Source organism: Perognathus longimembris, chromosome 18, assembly GCF_023159225.1.
Source record: "Perognathus longimembris pacificus isolate PPM17 chromosome 18, ASM2315922v1, whole genome shotgun sequence".
NCBI classification, from domain to species: domain Eukaryota; kingdom Metazoa; phylum Chordata; class Mammalia; order Rodentia; family Heteromyidae; genus Perognathus; species Perognathus longimembris.
The window spans coordinates 23,673,014-23,696,886 of NC_063178.1; the positions used below are offsets into that span (position 1 = coordinate 23,673,014).

General features: G+C 39.0%; 1 protein-coding gene across 1 annotated transcript in view; it reads right to left on the reverse strand.

Annotated features, from left to right (window-relative positions):
- The window catches only part of Myo3a (myosin IIIA), a 138,481-nt gene that overhangs the window by 77,200 nt on the left and 37,408 nt on the right, over nt 1-23,873 (reverse strand). The window contains exons 6-12 of the mRNA XM_048367605.1: nt 23,365-23,510; nt 21,168-21,233; nt 17,875-18,030; nt 5,143-5,242; nt 2,389-2,505; nt 771-875; nt 586-669 (exon numbers count right to left, since the gene is read on the reverse strand). Coding sequence (XP_048223562.1) covers nt 586-669; nt 771-875; nt 2,389-2,505; nt 5,143-5,242; nt 17,875-18,030; nt 21,168-21,233; nt 23,365-23,510 — 774 coding nt within the window. The remainder of the gene's footprint in view (nt 1-585; nt 670-770; nt 876-2,388; nt 2,506-5,142; nt 5,243-17,874; nt 18,031-21,167; nt 21,234-23,364; nt 23,511-23,873) is intronic.

Sequence of the window (23,873 nt, forward strand, 5' to 3'; positions counted from 1 at the left end):
TAAGCTTACTGCATATACATACAGATGCAATTGATGCTTGTATAATGATTATTTGGTTCTGTTATCATACACAGGAGAAAATGTAAAGAAAACATTTATACCAAATTAGTACTAATAAAGGGAAAACAGCTGACTTTAAAAGGTCAGGTCTAATAAGAAAAGTTGGAATACCTTCAAAACAGTATAATCTTTCTATATTATTCATTGTCTTATTAAATGTAGAAGATAACAGTTGTATTCCTTTGTGTGTATGTGTGTGCAGATCTTGGGGCCCTAAGCTTTTGTGCTGAAGGATAGTGCTCCATCACTTGAGCCAGAGCTCTATTTTTGGCTTTTGGGTGGCTCATTGGAGATAAAAGTCTCATGGAATTTCCTGCCCGGGCTGGCTTTGAACTGTGATTCTCTGATCTCAGTTTCCTGAATAGCTAGGATTACAGGCCTGAACCCTCAGTGCCTGGCTCACAGCAGTGATTTGTAATTTCTATTCCTTATTACATGAGGGAATTAGTGATTCATCTAATCAGCTATATGCAGCTTTAAATTACAAGCATATTTCTGCAATTACAGAAGGAAAATAAATCCTACCTTTCCAAGCACGGTGAGCTGCTGAACTAGAAGGTGAGCACTTTCAGTCTTTCCAGCTCCACTTTCTCCAGAAATAATGATGCACTGCACAAGGAGATGATGAGAAGACTTTATCCTTTACCAAACTCAACAGGTGCACAAGAAACCACGAGGGGACATTCCGTGTGTGACGAGGCTTGCCTTACCTGATCCGCATGATATGTGATCATGGACTGATACCCTAAGTCAGCCATTGCAAAAATGTGAGGAGGGTTGGCACTTCTCTTTGCTCCAATGTATAGTTGGGAAAGCTAAATTTAAAAAGAACACAGTTTACAGGGCTTACTGGGTTTGTTTCTGCTTCTATTTGAAGTGTGATCATTTGTATATCGAATTCCACTTTAAAGAATGAAAATACCACTTCCTACCATTACATTTGTGTTATATAGGGACATAACTGTACACGCACAAGTCATGCATTACTACGTAAAATAAAAACTTGATTTAAACACTCAGTGTGAGATATGACATAATATAGCATAATAGCATAATGTCACTGTGGTGGCCTTTAAAAAAACTTGAAGGAAGGTAAATTGGCTAAAATGTGTACTAAAGGAACAGTACATCCTTTTGAGATGGGTTTGGGAATAGGGAGAAGAGATGATGACGGAGGCGGTGAGTCTGACCGAGGTAATCTGTATGTGTATGGACATGTAAAAAATGACCCCTCCCTGCTTGTAAAACGAATTGATGCTAAGAAAAAATGTGGGAAAAAAGATTCTGCATACCATTCCAACACAGAAGTGAAAGCTTCAAAATGCGATTCTTTTTTCAAACGAAGTACTTTCTATGTAGGACAATCAGATCTCCATCTGTTGACTATTCCTTGCATATAATGTTTGACAAGCAGGTGTGATTGTACAGACCAGTGTAAGGTTGGCGTGGGCAAGAGTGTGAGACCCTACTTGAAAAAGAAACTAGAGGCAACAAGGGCTTTGGGTGTGGCTGAGGTGGTAGAGCACTTTTGCTAGCAAGTGTGAGTCCCTGAATTCAGTTCCAAGAACTGCTGAACGATAAACCACAGTCTGACATCAGATCACTTCTTTTCCTCTTTTACTTCTTTTCACCTATAATATCTTGTGTATGATATTACACAATTAATTAGTAGGAAAGCCTTAATTTTGCTGTAATATCGGTTCATACATTTATCCTTACTCTGTAAATTCCAAGATGGTAGAAGATAACAGATACATATTTTTCAAATACATAAAAGAATTGTTAGGTACAATATTAATTAAGATTTCTAGAGAACATAGATAGCTAGAAGAGAATAGGTCCAATTAAAAAAACACCCAAATAGCCTAGTTTAATTCTGTATTTAAACCATTAGTGGTTGAATAATTGATAATAATATAATTATATTCTTAAAACACACATTGTGTTTTAATAATGAAGCCAATCAATATGTAAAATTTAAAAACCCACTGTGAGGTTTACATGTGAAATACATGTACAAGTGATGTAGTTTTACTTTTTTATTTTCAAATAATTGGCTTAATGGTAGACATTATTCTTTTCTAGACATTTATTTTGGAATATGCTATATTGTGTGAAACTATTACTAATAACTATTAATAAACATCCTAATGTACACTTTTGGAGAATTGTCACACACTTCATTGGCATGATTCCATCAGTTTTTCTGCCTAGGGGTGCTAATAAATACTGCTTAACTTGCCAAAGTGCTGGGTAACTTCTTTACTGGCATTCATTCCAATCAAGACTCTTCCTACAAAGTGACAGAACACAAGCCACACCACGTACCTTTGTGGAATAAAGCCCCAGACTCTGGAAAGGGTTGAGAGCAATGAGTATATCTCCCACATAGATATAGATTTGGTCTTTGGCATAACAGTTCTCCAAGTGCTCCGAGACTGTGTTCTGAAGTAAAAGAAAGATAAATTTTCTTTCTAAAACCATTTGTGCTCAATTACAATGTAAAAATGAAATGGTAACTTATTAATAAGACATTTGTTCTGTGTGTGTGGGGGCGGGGGTTGGCGGAGAATCTAACCCAGGATGTTGCACCTGCTAGGCAAGCACTTTGCAGTGAGCTATATCCCAATCCCAATAAGACATTTGGAATCTGGACCAAGGATTAGAAAGAAATAGTTATACTGAAGAGAAATGTAAAAACATGTCTGTAAGTACTGCTTAGGCACTTCCTTTAGTTTTGATAGACAAAAAAGAATGTGATTATTAACTTCATTTTCCAAGGGTCTATATGTTACATGTTCTATGATGTATGGTACATAAACATGTCAAATTATGTTATACAGATTTCAAGGAAAGAGTACATGCAGTCCATGAGGTAAAAAAAAGGAACAGAGTTGGGTGGCAATGACTGAAGCTTGTAATCCCTGCTATTTAGGAGGCTGAGATCTGAGGATTGAAGTTTGAAGCCAAACCAGGCAGACAAACCTTCAAGACTCTATTTCCAACTAATCAGCCTAGCTGGAAGTGGAGGCATGGGTCAAGTGGTAGAGCACCAGCTTTGAGTGAAAAAGTCAAGTTAGAGTGAAAGGCCCCAAGTTCGTTGTCAGCCCAGCACACACACAAGAAAAGAATACTAGAAAAGAGATACTGAGCATTTATTTCATTCCAAATACAAGTGATTAGTAGCTTTGTGGAATATCTTAGACATTTGGCTGGATGAGGTGAAGTGAAAAAATTCAGAAATGTAACTTCATAGTTGATAAATGCTATGTGCACATGAATCAGTTTTTATATCATCACAAGTCACCCCTGATTATATATGACATAAAATAGGAACAAAAGATCTTAGGTCAACAAAGGGAAAAAAGTTAAAACATAGACAATGAATAATAACAATCTCAGAATTTAATATGCACATTCATCAGTGACATGATGAAATGAGAGCTTATACGACACAAGCCTAGCAATTCAGATCACTGGAGGATTTGATATGCAAGGATTAAGAACGTTGTCAGCTATTTATTAACTAGAAAAAATGATTTTAACATGTTTCCTGTTCCTCAGAGGAAGTACTTGATTAGTTTGCACACCCTAAAATGATCAAATGACTATGTGTTTGTCACTTTTCCATTACTGTAACAAATACCTGAGATAAATGAATGTATAAAGTGAAATAGCTTACTTTGCCTAATATAATTTTTTTCCTAGTCTATCCATTTCCTTATAAATGGCACAATGTCATTCTTTCTGATGGACCCAAAGAAACATAGGTTGCATGGTTTTCCTCATTTGTGGTAAATAGAAGGTGTCTATACATCTACAAGTAAACAGACTGGATGGTAAAAGAAAAAATACACCGTGACGTGACTAACTATACAGCTCTCTAAGCATTCACATTGACTGAGACCAAAGACGACATTCTTAAGAGAGGATCACATGGGTGCAATAACTATGTACATCTGGACATATAAAATAATATTTATCAAATGAACTCCAGAAAGTGGAAACAAGTTTTGTTTTTCTTTGTTGCTGTTTTCATTTCCTTTTGTCTTGCTCATTTATCATTTTTGTGAGTGTAAGGGTGGGCACAGAAAGGGAGGGACAAAGGGTGAACAAATGCAGCAGTGATGCTCACTAGACGCTATGTTGAAAATGAACTCTACAACTTGTGGGTGGAGACGGAAGGGAAAAGCTGGGAGAGCACAAGGGAAGGGGTGACACTGTTCAAAAAATGGACTCATTACCCGACTTTTGTAACCGTAACCCCTCTGTACTTAACCTTTACAATATCAATACATAAATGAAGAAAAGAAAGAAATGGCTTTTTGGGTCATGGTTTTGGAGGTTTCGGTTTGTAGTTAGTTGGCCCCATTGCTTTTGGGGTTGTAGTCAGGCAGTTTGTCATGGTGGAAGCATGTGGTAAAGCAAACCCACTTATATCACAGGCAAGGAAGCAGAGAAAGAGAAAAAGGGCCAAGGTCCCACAATCCCCTTCGAAGGCATGGCCCCTTTCTCCCAAAGACCTAAGGCCTTTCAATAGGCCCTACCTCTTAAACACTCCTCCACTTCCTAATAGATAATGGGAAGGCATTCTGACCATGCCTTCAACACGTGAATCACAGGTGCACATCCCAGACCCAAAATATATCTCTGGATTGGTTGTATTGATGAGTAAAGTGCTCAGAATCATTTCTGAAGTAAAACATTAAAAAGCTTTTGAACGGGCAGGACGAAACTCAGACTTTACCAAAAAGAGGCCATTGATTTTTCAATGATTGGATTACCTGGAATTCAGAGAGGTGAGGGGAAAGGCAGAAAAGCCTGTGTTTAATGCCTTGGATGGGTGCCTGCACAAGAGATATCTGGAATATTTCTGAGGTAGTTGGAATAATATCTCATGCTTGGATGGGGGGGGGGCTCTCATACCTTTGTCATCTGAACATCAAAAAAACTGACATGGATGGAAGGATCTGAAATCCTGAGGTAAGAAATGAGAAAAGCATGAAAGAATCCCCTCTCTACATCACTCGTATCACTTAGAAACTTCTAGAATGTCTAAGAATAATTAACTCCAATCCTTACCTCATCCAAAACATCTAGGGTTGCCAAATCGTCTACATCCTTCAGATCAGAGGCTGGAGATCTGCTCAAGTTATTTTTCTTGGTGTGAATACGTTCGTGCCTGTGGAGAAAACCCATTTCATATTTAAGAACTTAATATTAATCAGAAGTCAAATTTTAGATATATATGAGACTAACAGCTCTATGATGTAATTTACTAAATTCAGTTACAGATCAGGAGAACAGATCCTAATACACTGGTTTCTCCATTGGGAAAATGTGATATTATGAAACCTTGTGAATGATCCAAAAACTTCATCAGTTCTGTCAAGAACTATCCTTAATTTGCTAATGACTTAAAGTTTCCTCAAAATTCCTATGTATGATGTCATCCCTTACAAATGCCCATTTTCCAAGATTTGAACTCTTTGTATTCTAATTTTGTCTGAGATCACTGCTACGCCATTAGGAACAGTGTTTTACTCTATTTGCAAATTGGGGTTCTATGTTTGAACCATGTTTCCATCCCTTTTTGCTTTTGGTTATTTTTCAAAAAAGGATCTTGTTTTCTGCCTGGGCCAGTCTCAGGACCCTTCTGTTTCTGTTTCTCACTGTAGTTTTGATGACAGTTTCCTGTTGAGATGGAGTCTCAAGAATGTTGTTGTGCAGACTGACCTCAAGTCAAGATCCTCTTGACTATTTAGGATTACAGTTGTGAGCCACCATTACTTGCTTGGAATTCTGAATTAATTTTTTTTTCGAATCATTTTTATAGCACATAAAAAAGTTTGGAATTATACACTTATTTGTGCAGGGAGCTTAGGTAATATGTGAATTCCTTACTGAAATGTGAACTCAGACTCATGAGACTATGTCCCTGCTTCCCCACTGTATGTATCCTACAAGCCAAACGGTCTTATAGAACATAGTAGGTCCTCAATAAATGTTAGCTGAATGAGTGAGTGAATAAATTTCCCTACAACTTCCAGCAGGGTTTGTACATAGCTGGTTTCCATACATGATTAACAAAATGGGTCCTACCTTATTTAATTCCCTGTAATTGAGGCGATTCATAATACTTTTTTTTTTTTTTTTTGCCAGTCTTGGGGCTTGAAATCAGGGCCTGAGCACTGTCTGGCTTCTTTTTGCTCAAGACTAGCACTCTACCATTTGAGCCACAGTGCCACTTTCGACTTTTTCTGTGTATGTGGTGGCTGAGGAATTGAACCCAGGCCTTCATGCATGCTAGGCAAGCACTCTACCACTAGGCCACATTCCCAGCCCCCATAATACGTTTTTGATATATTCTTTTTAAGAAAATAGAAAAAATCCAATTATCCATTTAACTGAAGTGAAATGCTCTGGATTTTCATCTGTTTTTATGGGTCCATTTAACAGCTAAAGAGTGTTGCTGACAAATGACAGGGAGCAGAGGGAGATCAATACTTGGCTGGCTGCTATCTTCCCTCCTTCTCGCCTGAGAAGTCATCTTACACAATGCTTTTCTCAGTGGCTGCCACAAACTTAGAAATGATTTGGTTCCTGTGATGATTAAAAACCCCACATGGCTCTTCATTTTCTATAGCGCAATTAAAAGTTTCTTGGCATAAAATTCATGTCTTTCACAACCCCACACAATTGTCCCAGCACCTCTGTCCATCAACTCTGCATGGAACTCTCCCTAACAGGCCATGTGCTCTCTGAATGCTGGTTGCACTATTTTTTTTTTTACATCCAAATTATTTTCTGTCCACACTGACAAAATCTACTTGTCCCCTCAAAGTCAGCACTCAAATTCATCCTTTGTGGAGTGATTCCAGAAATTTCCAAGGAGAAAATACTAGTGGAGAAGCTCTCACATTTAATCAGATGGACACATGCTTATAATTTCTCCCAGATTGTGATACATTTGGACAAAAGCTAAGCTCTAATTCATGTTCAAGTGCCTGGATGCAAAGATGTAAAAGCAACTGGTGGCTTAAGTTGTCATTATCACCTTGACATGCTACCACTTTGGTATGAAAGAAAAACAAAACTGAACACTTTGTAATTTTTTCAATAGGAACACAAACAAAATTATTTTTCTTAGTACAATATTGGATATTTTCCTTCCTTCCTTCCTTCCTTCCTTCCTTCCTTCCTTCCTTCCTTCCTTCCTTCCTTCCTTCCTTCCTTCCTCCCTCCCTCCCTCCCTCCCTCCCTCCCTCCTTTCCTCCTTCCCTCCTTCCGTTCTTTCCTTCCAACTGTTGTTCCTGATCTTTTGTACTCAAGGCCAGCACTTTAATACTTAAAATCATAGCACCACTTTTGGCTGTTTTTGGTAGTTAAATGGATATGAGTGTTAAATGAAGATAAAGATTTTTCCTGCCTGGGCTGTCTTTGAACTAAAATACTCAGATATTAACCTTCTGAGTAGCTAGGGTTATAGCATGAGGCACTGGCCTCCAGAAATATTGGATATTTCTTTAAAATGACTAAGTGTAGCTAGATTTTCGCAAGACCATCTAAATGTTCCCATAATTTTTATACATCATTGAATTTCAAAGTGAGCATGACTATTTACAGCACTGGCTAATTTTTGTGTTTCTAGCATCAAATTGTTTTTTAAAATATATGTATACACATATACACACACACACACACAGATACACTGATTCGTCAGATGCAGTGGCATGTCATGTACTCTATAGTAGAACTGTAAGTGAAATAAATTTTATGAGATTTAAAAATCTGCATTTATGATAAAAGTGATGAGTACAGATTTTGGAATGGCATTTTCTTTAGAACCTTTTCATATCTGTTTTGTTTCAGTCAGTTGAAGTAATCGACGCAACCTAACCCAAATGTACTGAGACATTGCTGTTTTCAAGGCACTGACCTAGTACTGTGGGATTATTACAGGTAGAGTAAGATCTGTATCCTCCATTCAATCAGTTTCAGTCTAATGGAGAATTAAACACAAATATTTAAGACCGAAGAAGGCATAAAGCAAATTCAAAACTAAAAGAATCCATAAAGCCCAGGAAGAGGATAATTCTTTCCATTCTTGTGAACTGGGTATGCATCTCTGTGGATTTAACTTGTCATCTTGGTGCAGGATTCCAGCAATCTGAGTATTTGTATGTAGGATGGTGAGTGAGATTTTTTTTCAGGTATTATTATTTTAAGTAGTTGTATAAAGGAGTTAACCACTCAACTAATTTTCTTGGAGAAATTATATCACTGGGTGGTATATCCTCAGAGGCTATCTCTTGTCTGCCTCTTCCCTGTTGCTGCTCTCTCTACTTCCACTACGGTGGGGATGTCTCCACACATACGATGGCCGCCATGATGTTCTAAGCACGTGCATGCCACACGACTACAAACTGAACCCAAATATATCCTTCCTCCTCTAACCTGTTTATGTTGGGTAGTTTGTTACAGTGATGAGAAAAGTAACTAAAATAGATACGAACTTATCTTACTAATATATTCCATGTATTTCCCAGGCTTCCAATAGGTATGTATATAAGCCTTGTTGAGAATAGGGTTGTTTTGTTGTAACCTGCTGACTAAGATACTTCATACTCCTAGACCAGAATTCCAGTAAACAGTAGATGTTAAAAATATACTTTTTGAATAAATGAGTGAATAGTTTGTTTTTTAGTAAATGTTTATCAACTGTGGGACAAAAATTATTTCTATTTATTTGAGATTATGTGTGTGTCTGTGTGTTTCAAGATAATTCTACACTGTTAATATTTTTCTTCATTGAATTAGGTAATGGTGGTATTACTTTATTGAATGTTTTCATTCTGTAAGACTTGGAAGAAGCAAAGTCTGAATCTTTCTGTAAGATTTTCATCTTCTTGTGGAAAACACAGCTTGTTAACCAGATTATGTTTTCCATTTACTCTGTAATACCAAAGAGATGCAGCTTCAAACTATAAATATTTTCTTTCTCTGTTGTCAAAGGTCATAGATGCCCCTAGGGACTGTTATTATAGTTTCCCTTGTATTTTCATTCAGTTCTATACAGAAAAAGACGAAACAACTACTGCTGCCTGATGCTCTGTTTTCATCCTTACTATGTAATTGTACAATTGTAATGGCACAGCTTTATTTGCTTTTACTTTGGTTTAAAATACTCTTGCAAATACCAAATTCCATTACCTAAGGTGATTCCAGAGACACTGAGGTAGAATAGCAATCCCTTGTTAAACATACATCTCATTAAAGTCTGTATGTTAGTTTCTTTATCCATCTTTAATTGTCAGCAAGCAAAACAACTTGTAGTATCAACAGGACCACAGGTTCACCTGGGGACCGGGCAAGAATCATTTTTAATCTACTTGTAGCTTGGCCACTGTGGTTAACAGTGTTATTTCATCCGGAGTGACAGATGTCACAGCTACCCAGTCCCACTAAAGTTTTAGTTACTTCTTCAACTACAGAGCCCTTTCCTTTTGTCATACACCTTATTTTGGATGGTAGAGATAAATATATATTCATAAGACTTGTAACAATGCTGGAAAGAAGTATAATGAAGTTGAACAAGTAGCATATGGAAGTAAATGAAAATCTGTTCTCAAGTGCTAAGCTGACATCCATAACTCATACTTCAGTAATTATAAGCAACAAGAATTATGTGTTTGTATCAACTGACTCCATCCTGTGGTCCCAATGGAAGAATTATCCTTGCTTTGAGTAAAGGTCAACTCTTGTACTTGTGCCTTTTTTTCTCTATAATTCACTGTTGACATGGTCCCTTCATGGTCATCAACAACTTCCTTCCCCTAGTATGCAACTGTCTTCTAGCGTATCTTACCTTTAAAACATTCTTTCTGATTCTCCTTTCTTCTCATCTACCACCTGTGCCATTTCTCATGGTCTTTCAGTTGAGCTTTTCATAAGAGGGATTCATATTCTTCATCTCTTTCTCAACTCTTTCCTCCATCCCTCCCAGCTGGGGCTCACTCTACACACTTTACTGAGATGGCTCTTGTCGAGGTTATTAAGGAACTCTATGGTCAAATCCAAGGTTCCATTATGTTTCTTTTTTTTTTTTTTTTTTTCCTTTTTGGCCAGTCCTGGGGCGTGGACTCAGGGCCTGAGCACTGTCCCTGGCTTCTTTTTGCTCAAGGCTAGCACTCTGCCACTTGAGCCACAGTGCCACTTCTGGCCATTTTCTGCATATGTGGTGCTGGGGAATTGAACCTAGGGCCTCATGTATACGAGGCAAGCACTCTTGCCACTAGGCCATATCCCCAGCCAACCCATTATGTTTCTTGAATATTCAGTATTTTACTATTTGGAAAAGTTGACATATATTTATGTATATCTATAATGTTTATATATTGCATGTATAATTCAGTTCTATCATTTAAATGTGTGATATATTTATTACATATATATGTCATATGTACAGTCTGCTTTCTTTGTATCCATGAATTCAATCAATAACTAATCAAAAATGTGTGGAAAATATTTGTCAGTATTGAACTTGTGCAGAGTTTTTCTTGCTGTTGTTCTTTAAACCACAGAGCATGAATTTTTAATCTTTCAAAGCTAAAAGTTTTGTTAACTACAGGACCTCCTTTTTTCTTTATCTTTTACCTTTTTCTTTCAGAGATTAGTATTTATATTGTGTTAAGTATAAGTCATACATACATGACTTATAAAGTATAAAGGATAATGTGCACAGGTTATATACAAATGCCACACAGTTTTATATGAGATTTGAACATTTGTGGATTTTGATACATGGAACAAATCCTTCTGGATGACAAATATGACTGAATATATATATGTATATATATGTATATATATATATACACACACACAAATGTGCAGATGACTTGGGGAGACATCTATGTAGAAATCAACTATGAAATAATAGTATTGTATTCAAATTTCTATTCATAAGATTATAATTGTCCCTATTTAATTCCCTCCCTCCCTTCCTCTCTCCCTCCCTCCCTCCCTCCCTCCCTTCTTCTCTATTCTTCCTTTTTGATAACATGTTAGGAATTTTCACTGCAGACTTTTCACTTAAAATGCATCTATATTAATTTAAAGTACAATCTCTAATTTCAAGCAAATGTTAAATCTTTCAAAACTAAAAATTTTGTTAAATGCAGCACCTCCTTTTTCTCTTTCTTTTTCCTTTTTTCTTCAGAGATTAGCAAAAGAAATTGTGGCGCAAACAAGATCAGGGCAGCTGAACAGCCAGGGCTAAAGCTTTCCATGCCTGGCAAGAAGGGATGAGTAACACATGGTTTACAATTCTTCTCAAAGACTAGAATATTCTTCTTAAAAAGAATCTCTCCCTTATTCTTAGTTTTAAAAAGTAACTGAAAGTTTTATTCACTTCAAAGCACAAAAATTACCAGTAAATTGCATCCAGCAGATTTTTTTTTTAAACTAAGGCATTTGACACAATGGGAAAAATGTTCTTAGAGGACTAGGGATGTGACGGACAGGAAACAACTACCTTGTGTCTCCTCCTCCCTCTCCACCCCCAAATTATCACCTACACTCAGCCTTGGCCACACCACAACACGGAGGACCTTAGAACTCAGGAAGAAATGTGATCCTATGAAAATGGGACTGTCCTCAAAAACTGCTAAAGTGGATTCAGATAAACCAGAGGCCATGGAGGGGCCTGGTGTTTCACTCATATGCTTGACAAATGGCTGGGATGCCTGTAGGACAGGACTGGGTCAGGCCTGATGGTCAAATCTTTCTAAGGGGGTGAGGTCTTCCGGCAGAGTGCTCTCAAGATCAGCCTTGAGGATGAGCCTGGCAATTACTCAGTTTATGACAGTCCAAGGGCTTTTGGAGAGATTTTCAAGAGACACAAGGTGGACCTTGTCAGTATTTAAGGTTAGGTCTCCAAACACTACAGCTTTACTTCTGCTATATTCACACACACACACACACACACACACACACACACACACACACACACACACAACACCTTGGAATTATGATTAAGATGAACTAAAGTTAAAGCATGAAGTGAAAAATATCACATGCATGACTGTGTACACTCACATCAACATGCCACTTCTTGTCCCTGAATGATTAATTCCAAATATTTCAAGTATGCTATAAGTGAGAGGACTATTTCAAAACTCAGTTGTTTCTACTATATGTATATGTGTATATATATATATATATATATATAATTTTTTTAAGTCTAAAGAAAAATCTGAAAGAAGATTTTTTTAACCGGTGAATATATTATTCAGTAATGAAAGCTCTGATTGCTTATATCTGACACAGGCTATATTTAAGTTTAAATGTCCCTCCTAAGTAAAGCATGCAAAATAACCCAAGGAATCCAAGCAAAAAACAAAACAAAAACCCTGCACATTAACTACTTTGCAACTGCTCATTTCTCTTACTAGTCAGGAATACAGAAACTCATAAAAGCACTGGTCTGAAAATGAGACTGGAGTTATAGCTCTGGGTGGTCATTAACTGGTTATTGTCCCAGAAGAATCTTAGTTGGTTTTCTGATCTCTAAAATAAGCAGTCTACCATAAGGTAAGACAATCGTGACTGCATGATTCATTCTGGACAAACAGAAAAGGTGGTTTAATGAGTGGGTTCTGAGCCCAGCTCTTCTGGGCTTCAGCAGGGAAAGCCCGTTTTTCCCTCTGGTCTCAGTTTCCTTGTGATCCAACATGGAGGGCAGATCATAGGAACCTGATGGTTTTTCACTCTTTTTTGTTTCAAAGCATCAGTAGGACTTACTGTTGGAATTAAAATATCTACAGCTTCTTTGTACATATTAGCAATTTCCTCTTTCTGCTTGAATTCCTGTACTTCACAGCAATGTGTCATGGCTTTCTCTAGGGAGTGCTTCCTCAATTGCCTAATTCTTCTAAAATCACTGGAGACTGTTGAAAAGCTACTTAGCTCTTATTCTGGGAACTCTTCTGGATGGGAAAGAAGAAAAACAGGTGTAAAGGAGTATTTCAAAGGAAGAAAGTTAAGTTATCATTTCTTCCCCAAATTTCTTGGTCCTAAAGAGAGCCCAATTACTCCCCATGTCACCTGTAGCTTCCTGTGTCATTAGGAGACCTTTCCTTCTAGCAGTTAAGGGACAATTCCTTTCTTTACCCCTTATTTTTACCCAGGATCAGGTTGAAAGCTTCTAGAATAAACATAATATAGAATATAAACATACACCCAGACATGAAAACCACACAGGTGCACATATATACACCCAATTTAAGAAAACCCAGACAAACATAAAAACATGCTGATAGATTTCTTATCCTAAAATATCTACACTAGCCAGTAACTGCTGTTCCTATCATAGCTCACTAGGTTTACACCAGATCTGAAGCAAGATTCATCATTAGCCTTTGTTAATATTAAGATTGTCTTTTGGGGGGGGCAGTGAGTCTTTTTCATTTTAGCTACTATATCTGGAATTGGAAAGTAATTGTTTGGTTAGTGAGTGAGCTTATTGTTGTACATTTTCATTCCTCTTGGAATAATAGCAGACTCTAAATTGTCTTGCTTCCACATTGTGCCCTGCTTCTGCTTTGAGTCTAAGATGCTCAAAGATCTTGCCTGATTTAGGAAGCTGTTAAGAGTTGCTGTACACTGAGTTAAGCACCCTGAATCCACACCTTGGCTCGTGCTGTGGACAGCAGAGTGGCCACCAAGTCACCTAGGCTAGGGGCTGGAATCCAGATGTCTGTAATGAAGTTTGGGCACCCACTATTGTTTATAATGAGGATGGAAGAAGGACAAGTACCAGTCAAAGGCATTAATAGATATGTAATAATTAAGCACAGTGATGACCAATTTCCCTGGCTCCTAAAACTACAAGTTGAAGGTCAGGAGGAAACTCAACAAGAAAAAGGCTATATTGAGAATGAGCAAAATGCATCCATCATTATTGCTGTGTATCTACAATTTACTTTTAGAACCAAGAGAAGGATGGTATGCAGAGGAGCTGGGACAGGTTGCTTCCTTTTTCTGTGGAAAATATAGGTAAAAATCTCAAAATTTTAATGCTTTCTACATATGGTCTGGTTTCTGCAGAGTTCAATCCTAAGGGCATTTCCCTTGTAGCTTTGACTAAATACTTGTCTTTCTGTGAGTGTATCTCTCTGCTCTCACTGCTTGCTAATCATGTGCTACCTATGGTAACTCTGTTTTCACAAGATGAAACCCCATTTGCGGTGCCGTCACAAACCTCTCCTGCCCCTCCTAGCAGAAATATGGCGCTGCTTCTAAACTGGGCCTAGATGTTCTTTGTATCTTTGTTGCTGTAGGATTGGAACTTCCTACTTTGTATTGTGTCTATTACATGCTTGTCTTATTCTTTTGTACTAAAATGTAGGCCCCAAGCACAAACTCTATAAAGGCTTCAACTGTTAGACTTAACATGAAAAATCTTCGTCTAGCACTTTACACAATAGCTTCGATAAATATTGAGACACTTGACTGTCATGTCAATCTATGATTTCTATACTGTAGTAGCCAAGATAATGTTACAGTTGGTATTGGTTTGAACAGGGGCTTACAAAATCAAGCTTGCTTTGGGACTGAACATGGAAAGCAGATCTGAGCTGGCGAGATAATCCCTAGATTTTTGGTTGTCATAAGAAGATGAGTGGTGATGTCATTACTAAGAAGGAACCAGGAGCTTATGGGGGTGGAGTAGAGGAAGCTCAGTGTGGAGATGCTGACTCTAAAGTTTCTCTGAAGCATGGGGATTACAAAGACGGTTCTTAGCTGGGTGCAGGGGTCCATGCCCATAATCCTAGCTACACAGAAGGCTGAAATCTGAGGATCAGCCTCAGCTGATCTCCAATAAACTACCAAAAAAAAGTTTAAAAAGCTGAAGTGGAGCTGTGGCTCAGGTGGTAGAGCACTAGCCTTGAATGCAAATGGTCAGAGAGAGCTCCCAGGCCTGAGTTCAAGCTCCAGGATAGTCATGCACACACATACCACACAAAAGAAGGCTCCTGTAAGAGTTACTCACACAGCATCTGAAGCCTCACATACTAAAGAAAGTTGGGGACTCTCAAAAAGTGGGAGCTTTTCTGACCATGACACAGTCAAACCCATTAGAGAAAAATTATCTTGCCTAGAAAAGAGAAAGTAAAATGGAGTCATGCATTGTACTGCACAGAAGGATCCTTTTAGAACTTCTTATTGATTTTTTCTGTTTTTTTCTCTTCATTGTTCTGTTATGTAAAATTAAAATCCTATTTGAGTGAATTTGTACCACAAGAATCTTGCACCTAATAACAGTTGATAGCAGGCTGTCAGGCCCTTGTAACACTAAATAGCTGAAGAGCTTTTCAGCTCCTCTCTCATTTGCTAATCTTTTGAAATCCATCTCATAGCTGCTTTACACTCTGCCTTGTAAACCATACATATGGATCAAGAGTGCCACAAAAATGCACAGTATTTTTGGTCTAAGGAGCAAAGGGCTGACTTTGAACCTCTATCCTCAGATCTCAGCTTTCTGAGTAATCAGGATTACAGGTGTGAGCCATCTACATCTGGCTTGGGTAATATAATACTTTTAAATGGTGGAGTCAAAATAAGCCTTTAAAAATATTAAAGTTTCTCCTGATTCAACCATTATTCGAACACTGTCAAACTTAATTCAATGAAAAATAGTCATTGTATACACTGGTATCTCCATTCTCAGGAGAGCTGAATTCATTATGAGTAACTTCAGAAAGTTCATATATCCATCCCACAATTTCTCCATACACTTTCCCCACCATCAGAAAGTTTAAAGTGCTCACGTGGTATACAAGTTATGATTGGAGATTTTCTTTAAAGCTGAATCATTATTATTGTTATTGTTATTCTTATTATTTGTCAGTTGTGGGGCTTGAATTCAGGGTCTGGTCATTTTCCTTGAGCCTCTTTGTGATCAAGGCTAGTGCTCTAACACTTGAGCCACAGCGCCACTTCCAGCCTTTTCTTATTGATTGATTGATTGATTGCCAGCCCTGGATCTTAAACTCTGTGCCTAGGTGCTGTCCCTGAGCTTCTTTTTGCTCAAGATGAGCACTCTTCCACTTAAGCCATACCACCACTTCCAGCTTTTTCGAGTAGTTTATTAGAGATAAGAGTCTCATTGCTTTCCTGCCCCTGCTGACTTTGAACTGCAATCCTCAGATCTCAGCCTCTTGAGTAGCTAGGATTACAGGTGTGAGTCAACGGTGCCTGGTTCAAATCATTTTTTTTTAAACTCTGCCAAACACATACTTCATTTCCAAGGGACAGCATCACAAACACAAGATATGTAGTTTGGAGCTCACTATGTTGATTTAGTATAGTCAGGTTTGGAACCAATTTTACCAATGTCAAAAGTATGACAAATTGTGCATGATCTTCATGAAGACACTTGTAAGCAAGTGGCATATCAGATTCTTGCTTCTTGTCTGCATACATCACACTAACATACAGATGCTAGGAGCAGAAAAACCTTCCCTGTTCCTTTGATCTTTGATTTGGAGGGTGTTGTGGATTCCTGATTCAAGCTCTACTTCCTTCTTGTCCAAACACATACTTAGGACAAAAAATACAATAGAATTAAGAAGACAAAGATAGGGATGGGTGTGGTAGTGCATACTTTTAATCCCAGCTATACGGGAGGTAGAAGTAGAAGTATAATAACTTTGAGGTTGTTCAAAAATGAAATCAAAACAAAAGGGTTAGGGTTGTACTGTAAATAGTAGAGCAGTTGCCTACCAACTGTGAGGCCCTAGGTTCTGGGTTTAATCCCCAGTACTATTTCTTTTTTTAAATGATGAAGAAGCAGAGCTCTGGCTCAAGTGATAGAGCACTAGCCTTGAACAAAAAAGCTCAGTGACAGCTCCCAGGTTCTGAGCTCAAGCCCCACAACCCCACAACCACCAACAACAACACCAAAGAGATGAAGATGACATTGTCTAAAACAAAATAAACATTATGGTGAACCTGACAATATATACACTGTGTACTGTAATATGGAGGTCAGATCTGGCCAGCGCCCTATTGGCCACGTGGCAAGCTTGACCATGTGGTACTTCTAGCATCTTCCTACAGGAAGGAAAGCCCCATCCCCAGGTAATGGGTGTTCCTGAATCCCAAGAGACAGGCGAGGGCACATGCCCTATAGGTTACTGAACCTGTCTGTCAAGTGCTTGGAACTGGGAGCTTCCTGTGACCCTGCCCCCTGACCTGACCCTATTTAGGGGCAGGCCAGCTCAGGCGCCATTATGCCATGCCACATGTTCGAGTCTGGTGTCTCGTCCCCATGGTGTCCCAGTTCAGCTCTCCATTGGAGCTGAATTGGTTTGTAGGTACTTAGAAGTCTTCCGGAAGTAAGTCTCTGCGCCACTGTCCTGTTTTGTGTTATATGTTTTTCTGAAACCTGGGACCGGTCCATCCGGAACTTCCCCAATAAATGCATCATTTTAACTTGAGGCTGTCTCTGAGTGGTGGACTCTTGGTGGGATACCCCTACCACCCCAACCCCATTACATGTATGAGGACAGAAACCATAGGATATCTCAAAATCTAGGGTTAAAAACTGGTAGAAGAGACCCGAAGGGTAAAAGAAGCAAAATATCTCACTTGTAACACAGGCCTTGATCTGGGCAAATAATGCAAATACCATTCCCTTTAAATCACAACCAGAGAACTTCAGTGAGCTCTTCTTCAACCTTAGCAAGTGCCATGGCAAAAATGGCCTTGAGTCTTTAGATAATCTTTGCACTTTGGGACTCAGTTGATTACCTGGCCTTTCCTGTGATTTCCATGCACTGTTGAAGGTCAATGAATTCCATTAGTTGTTTTTGTAGCATCACATCTTTGCCCTCGATTTGAGTAATGAATTTGTGCTGTAAAAGATCTGACACTGTTGGACGCTTCTCATAATCTTTAATCAAGCACCTGCACTGGCCAAGAAAAGAAGAGAAAAAAGAAAGAGAAAAATCCAATTATGAAATAAGTCTGGGTTTGGGAGCTGTTACTCATATTCCTAAAAAACAACAACAACAACAACAAAAAACCCAAACACATAAATTGCTCTCCGAGAGCTGAAGCACATCTCAAAAAACAGAAAAGCTCAGTGGGATGGCTGAATGTTTGGGAAAGTGCGCAAGCGAGGAGGCCACGCTGGTACCCACTGTTGACTCAATTACCACTTTCTTGGTCTCCTGGCAAGCATCACTGCAGAGTGATAAGGAACCCTTGTCGCCATTGCAAAGCCTCTTTCCCAGCTGAAGTCCAATGACAAGGAAGTCATTATAGTCTTAGCACTTATCTAAAATGAATACAGACTTCTGTTTCCTCTCCCAGTGCTTTTACTTCTCAATAGAACCATTTCTTCCCAGTAAGAAAACTTCAGAGCCACAAGAAGGCTCAGTTGCTGAGCTTGTCTGGATCCCACATCTGCTGGTGTGTTTTACGACGGTTTGGTGGACTGATGAATGATGATACACCTGTCACTAGCTTCAACTAGAGAATATTCACAGGAAAAGAGAAGGCGAGTAGATTGGAGTGCCTGCTAGGAAATCACAGGAGGTGAGTTTGAACAAACAGTGACAGCTGTCTTCAAATACTTGGAAAGAGAGATCTGGCTTGTTCTCAGTGAATACAGAGGGGAAACAAACCCCACGTACAAAAAAAATCCCAAACAACTCTCACCACAGGTCTGGTGGGTTCAAGAGAGAAGCAGTTGAGATCAGTGTAAAGAACTTTTTGAGGGAGGATTTCCAAGGTGGAGTCAGCTGGATGAGGAAGCATGGTTATTTGTTTTAATCAAGACTGAGGCCTGGACTCAGGGCCTCAAGTTCCCGCTTATCTTTTTCTTTTTCTCAACCACTTGGGTCATGCTTCCACTCCTGGCTTTTTGGTAGTTAATTGAAAGTAAGAGTCTCTCTGATTTGTCTACCCAGACTGACTCCAAATCACAGTCCTCAGATCTCAGACTTCAGAGTAGCTAGGATTATAAGTGTGAGCCATTGGCACCCAGCTTGAAGTGTGATTATTTTCATGTGGTATGTGCTGATGGAATGGCAGTCAGTTCACACATTCCCAAAGGATATGAATTTAAACTATATAACTTTCTAAGACGTTCTCTAGTAACTTCTGTATTTCAGACTCAAATACAGAGGCTCCACAAGTAGGAAGAAACTGGAGGCGACTTAGGATATTAAGAAATGGTGGGGGGAGAGCATGGCAGTGCCCACCTATAATCACAGGTCCTTGGACGTGGAGGAGCACAGGTTAAGGCCAGCCTGGGTGAATTTATGACCAGACCCCTATCTGAAAAACGAAAACCAGAAGGGCTGACAGCATGGCTCAAGTGGTAGACCTGTTTGCTTCACAGGCATAAGGCCTTGAATTCAATCCCTACTACTTCAAAAGCAAACAAAAAGAATAGGAAAAAGAGAAAGAGCACCATGTCCTTGCCATCGGCAGCTTAACTGGTAATCTGCATTGTTGGTCTTCCTGAGATGATAATTTGGCAATTTATGTCACTGGGCTTAACAACAACAACAGCAGCAACAACAACAACAGAATTCCTAGGGATGCTAAAATATGCTAAGAAACAAGCATGATGATGCCTGAAATCACGAACAATGGTCTCATAGCTTCATTTACTTTAACGGAACACAGCAGTTTCTGACATGTGTAACCCTCCTATCTACATACTTGGAGGAGACTCATATTCAAGTAAAACTTTTCCCAGCAGCCCGCGTGTACTGGTGCTCTGTTAGACTCCACGTGACAGTGATGAGGAGAGAACACGTCAACGTAAGTAAGCTAAGTGAGACTGGCCACGTCACTCATGGGAGGCAGCAGCCTGAAAGGCCCACGGGACAGACTGCTAACTAGGTCACTGAGAAACGGGTCAGCGAGATCAGGTTCCAACAGGATCTGTCTGGAGAGATCTTACGGAACTAAGGCAAACATTGTGAGCGAGGGAGATTCCTTTCAAATCTCCAGTAATGGTCTCAAGAGACTCGAGAAACGGATGGCAGTATATTAAAGATAATAATGCATAAGACCTGCTTAGCAATCCATTGTGACAACTTTATAGAAGAGTTTGTCAATCCATCTTGAATTCTCACCAGCACAAATCCATGTCTCTTGCCTTTAGAAGAAGAAGCAGATACTCTTGGTAAGAAACATTGATAGGAATGTTAAGTGGGTGTAGTTGTGTGTTTCTTCTGCCGTCTTGTCTCTTTCTACCTTTTCTGAGCAGAGTCCCCAAATCTGAATACCCTCTCCTTCCCATAGACAATGAGTGGCATATTTTATTTTTTATTTTGCCAGTCCTGGGGCTTGAACTCAGGGCCTGAGCACTGTCCCTGGCTTCTTTTTGCTCAAGGCTAGCACTCTACCACTTGAGCCACAGCGCCACTTCTGGCCATTTCCTATATATGTGGTGATGAGGAATTGAATCCAGGGCTTCATGTGTACGAGGCAAGCACTCTTGCCACTAGGCCATATTCCCAGCCCATATTTAATTTTTTAAGGGTGAAAATGCACCGAAAATTGTGAAAAATGAACAAATTAAAAAATAATAAATGCCAGACTCAATTTCTAGTCAATTGTGTGGAGGCAGTTGCACTGGTATTAACTATTCATCAAATTTAAAAATGTCGCCTGGCTTTCCAATGCATAGGCTTTTTATAAATAAGATTTTCTGATTCACTGACTGTAATGCAATTTCTCCAGCTGTACTCAGAATTAGCAATGCAGATAAGCAAAGGGATAAATGACTGACAAGGTGGCAGGTGACCACAGGTGGGAGACGCCCAGGGCCTAGACACACAGGCAGGTGAACTGAACATAGCAGGAGACAGAGGAATAAACTTGACCTTGAGGTCATTGTCCTATCAATGATAAATACACTAAACATTTAGAAGATACTAATAAAGGCTCCTTTTGAAAAGCAGTAATGGAAACCTCTAGAACTACTTAGCTGGTAAGACCTAGCTAGGATAGGATTATGAAGCCCAGTGGTTAAGAGGCACCTTTCCCCATTAGACCAAGGTTGCAACTCTGTTGTTACTCACTTGCTAATGAAGTCATTGAATTCTGCTGACCATAGCTGGGGCTGCCTTAGTTTTGGGGGTGGATTCCTAGAAAAAATAAGAATCAGGGTTGGATAGAGCACATTGGCAGGGCAGTACAGTCTGAGAAGCAGAACTGGACAGACTCCATGATTACTACAACCACAGGTTCTGCCAGTGTAAGGAGACGCCCATCCTCCAATTCAAAGAAAGATAATTGCCACGATGCATTTTATTCTTAATATAAAGTGACAATTCTCTTGTGTCTCTGAAAGCACTTAATAGATGACTCCATTTTTCCAGCTATCAATTTTGTTTTGATTCTTACAAACTTTATTTCAGTGCCCCAAATAAATATACCAATAAAAATATACCAATATAAAGGCTGAACAAGATCATAGTATGTCATTGTGTGTGTGTGTGTGTGTGTGTGTGTGTGTGTGTGTGTGTGAACTCAAGGCCTAGCTCTATCCCTTAGCTTTTTTACTCAAGGCTGGTGTTCTACCACTTAAGCCACAGCTCCATTTCCAATTTTTTGGTGATAGTGGGAGATAAGAGTCTCATGGATTTTTGTTTTTTGTTTTGGCCTGGGGTCTTCAGATCTCAGCCTTCCTGTGTAGATAGGTTTATAGACACAGTCAGCTGGTGGCTGGCTATATAACTACATTTTCATCTTATTCATTAAAAAGATATGATAGGACTTTTTTCTTTTAAACAATATTGCTTTTACCTGACTGTCCCAAGGTAAGATATCAATAATCAGTAGGATAGAAACAAGGAAGAGAGAGGTGAAGATTTTTCCTCTTGAGAACACTGCGCAAGTGCCCAAGAACTACCCAGGATGCGCTGGGGGTGACCTGATAGAGAACTGTTTCCAGGAGGGGAAATCTCCAAAGTAGAACAGAGGGTACAATGGAAGGCAGTGATGAGTTCTTTTGTTGCTGGACACATGACAGGAAACCAGTCTCACATAGTGTTCCAAAAAGCAAGGAACTGGAAAGTATTATTAGCTAGAAAGCTCTGAATGCCACTTAAAAGATTTTGTTATTAATTCATTTCTTTTTTTTAAGCCGAACAAATCTTTTCTTCTTTGGCACACCCATGCATACAAAAGAACAGAACTGGAAAATGAGGCTGGTCTAACTCTGTAATCAAGAAACATTGATCAACCATGAGGGCTGAATTTGCTGAAGTGCTGCTTTTATGTTCATTCTAACAGCCCTTTGTTTTCATTAGTGGAATGGAAATACTTTGTCTTCAGTTCTGCATCACTCTTTAAATAGCTTATAATGAAATTAATGTACAGTTTGTACAGGCTCATTAAAGAAAAGTGCAGCTACTCATCTATCCTAGATCACGCCTAAGCTCATTTCACAATCCTTCTGACTATTTGGAGATTGCTGATTAGTACATTAAAAAAAAGTAGTTCTCTTTTCCCCCCAACAATCTTATTTTGTTTCTTGTCCCCTGGAAATTTCTTTCTATGAGACTTATTAGCCTGTCTGGGGTATAACAAAGGTTTTGAATTTTTTTTGAAACAAAACTCAGAACTACGTAGCTTTTCAGATCTCTTTTTCAAGTATTTCTATACTCAATAATCTCAGAATTTCATTTTGGAGATACTCTGGTGGCACAAATAAAAAATAACTAACCTGACCTGACACAGTTTCTAGAATCATTTGACACACTGACAAAATGGTACCCAAGATAAAATCTATCTGTGGTGTCTTCCTTTTCTCATGTGACCTTGTCACCAAGAATAATAATATTAGATTAAATATGGTGATTTACCTTACCATTAAAATGGCTCAGGAAGTACAGAGTTTCCTCTATCTCCTGAATGAGAAGAGGAATTAGAAAACACCATTTTCCTCCTGTATTCTTCAAATTTAATCAACTATCTTGGAGCTTGTATGCAGGGAGGTTCCCTCTGTTTTTAGTAACTTTGCTAGCTGTAAGACCTGAGATGATGCTGGCATTGCTATGCAGAGGATAATGTGTTATAATCCCAAATGTGTGGACAGGAAATTTAAGAGATAATCAAAACCAAATTAAAGCCAGTGCCAGTGGAGCACACCTGTAATCCTAGCTAGACTAGAGGGTTGGATGTATTTGAGGATTTCCCATTGAACAGGAGACATCAAAGCCTGGAGGAAGACAAATGCACTGCGGATCTCGGGCCTGATGCCAGTCACCTGACCTGGGTATCTTGAAGAGTGCCCTCATGGGATGTAGGTCAGCCAGCGGGGGGTCCCCATCACCCAGCTCAATGGCCGTGATCCCCAGGGACCAGGTGTCACATCGGGCATCGTAAGTGGTATCTAACTGCTGTTCACACGCAATCACCTAGAAGACAATGATTAAAAAAAAAAGAAAGAAAGGTGAAGTTTGTGACTTTAGCGAGCATGTAATAAAATGTTTAGAATGAAGCTGAAGTGCTTCAAGTGGGGGAAGTTTGATAGTGGCAGAGATCAAAAGCAGCGATGTAAGAAGAATCACGATACAATTACCACGAGAGGTGGCATTTTTGTTCTGAGAACAGAGACTATGTTGGCAGGTTTTCAAATGGAATGGAAGAAGTAGAGAGAAGGAATGTTTTTGAGAAAAAAAACAAGAAGAGAAAGGAAACAGTATGCTTGATGGACAGGGCCAGGATCCAATGCACCACGAAAGATTCTGCAGTGCCTGTCGTCAATCCACAAACTCTGC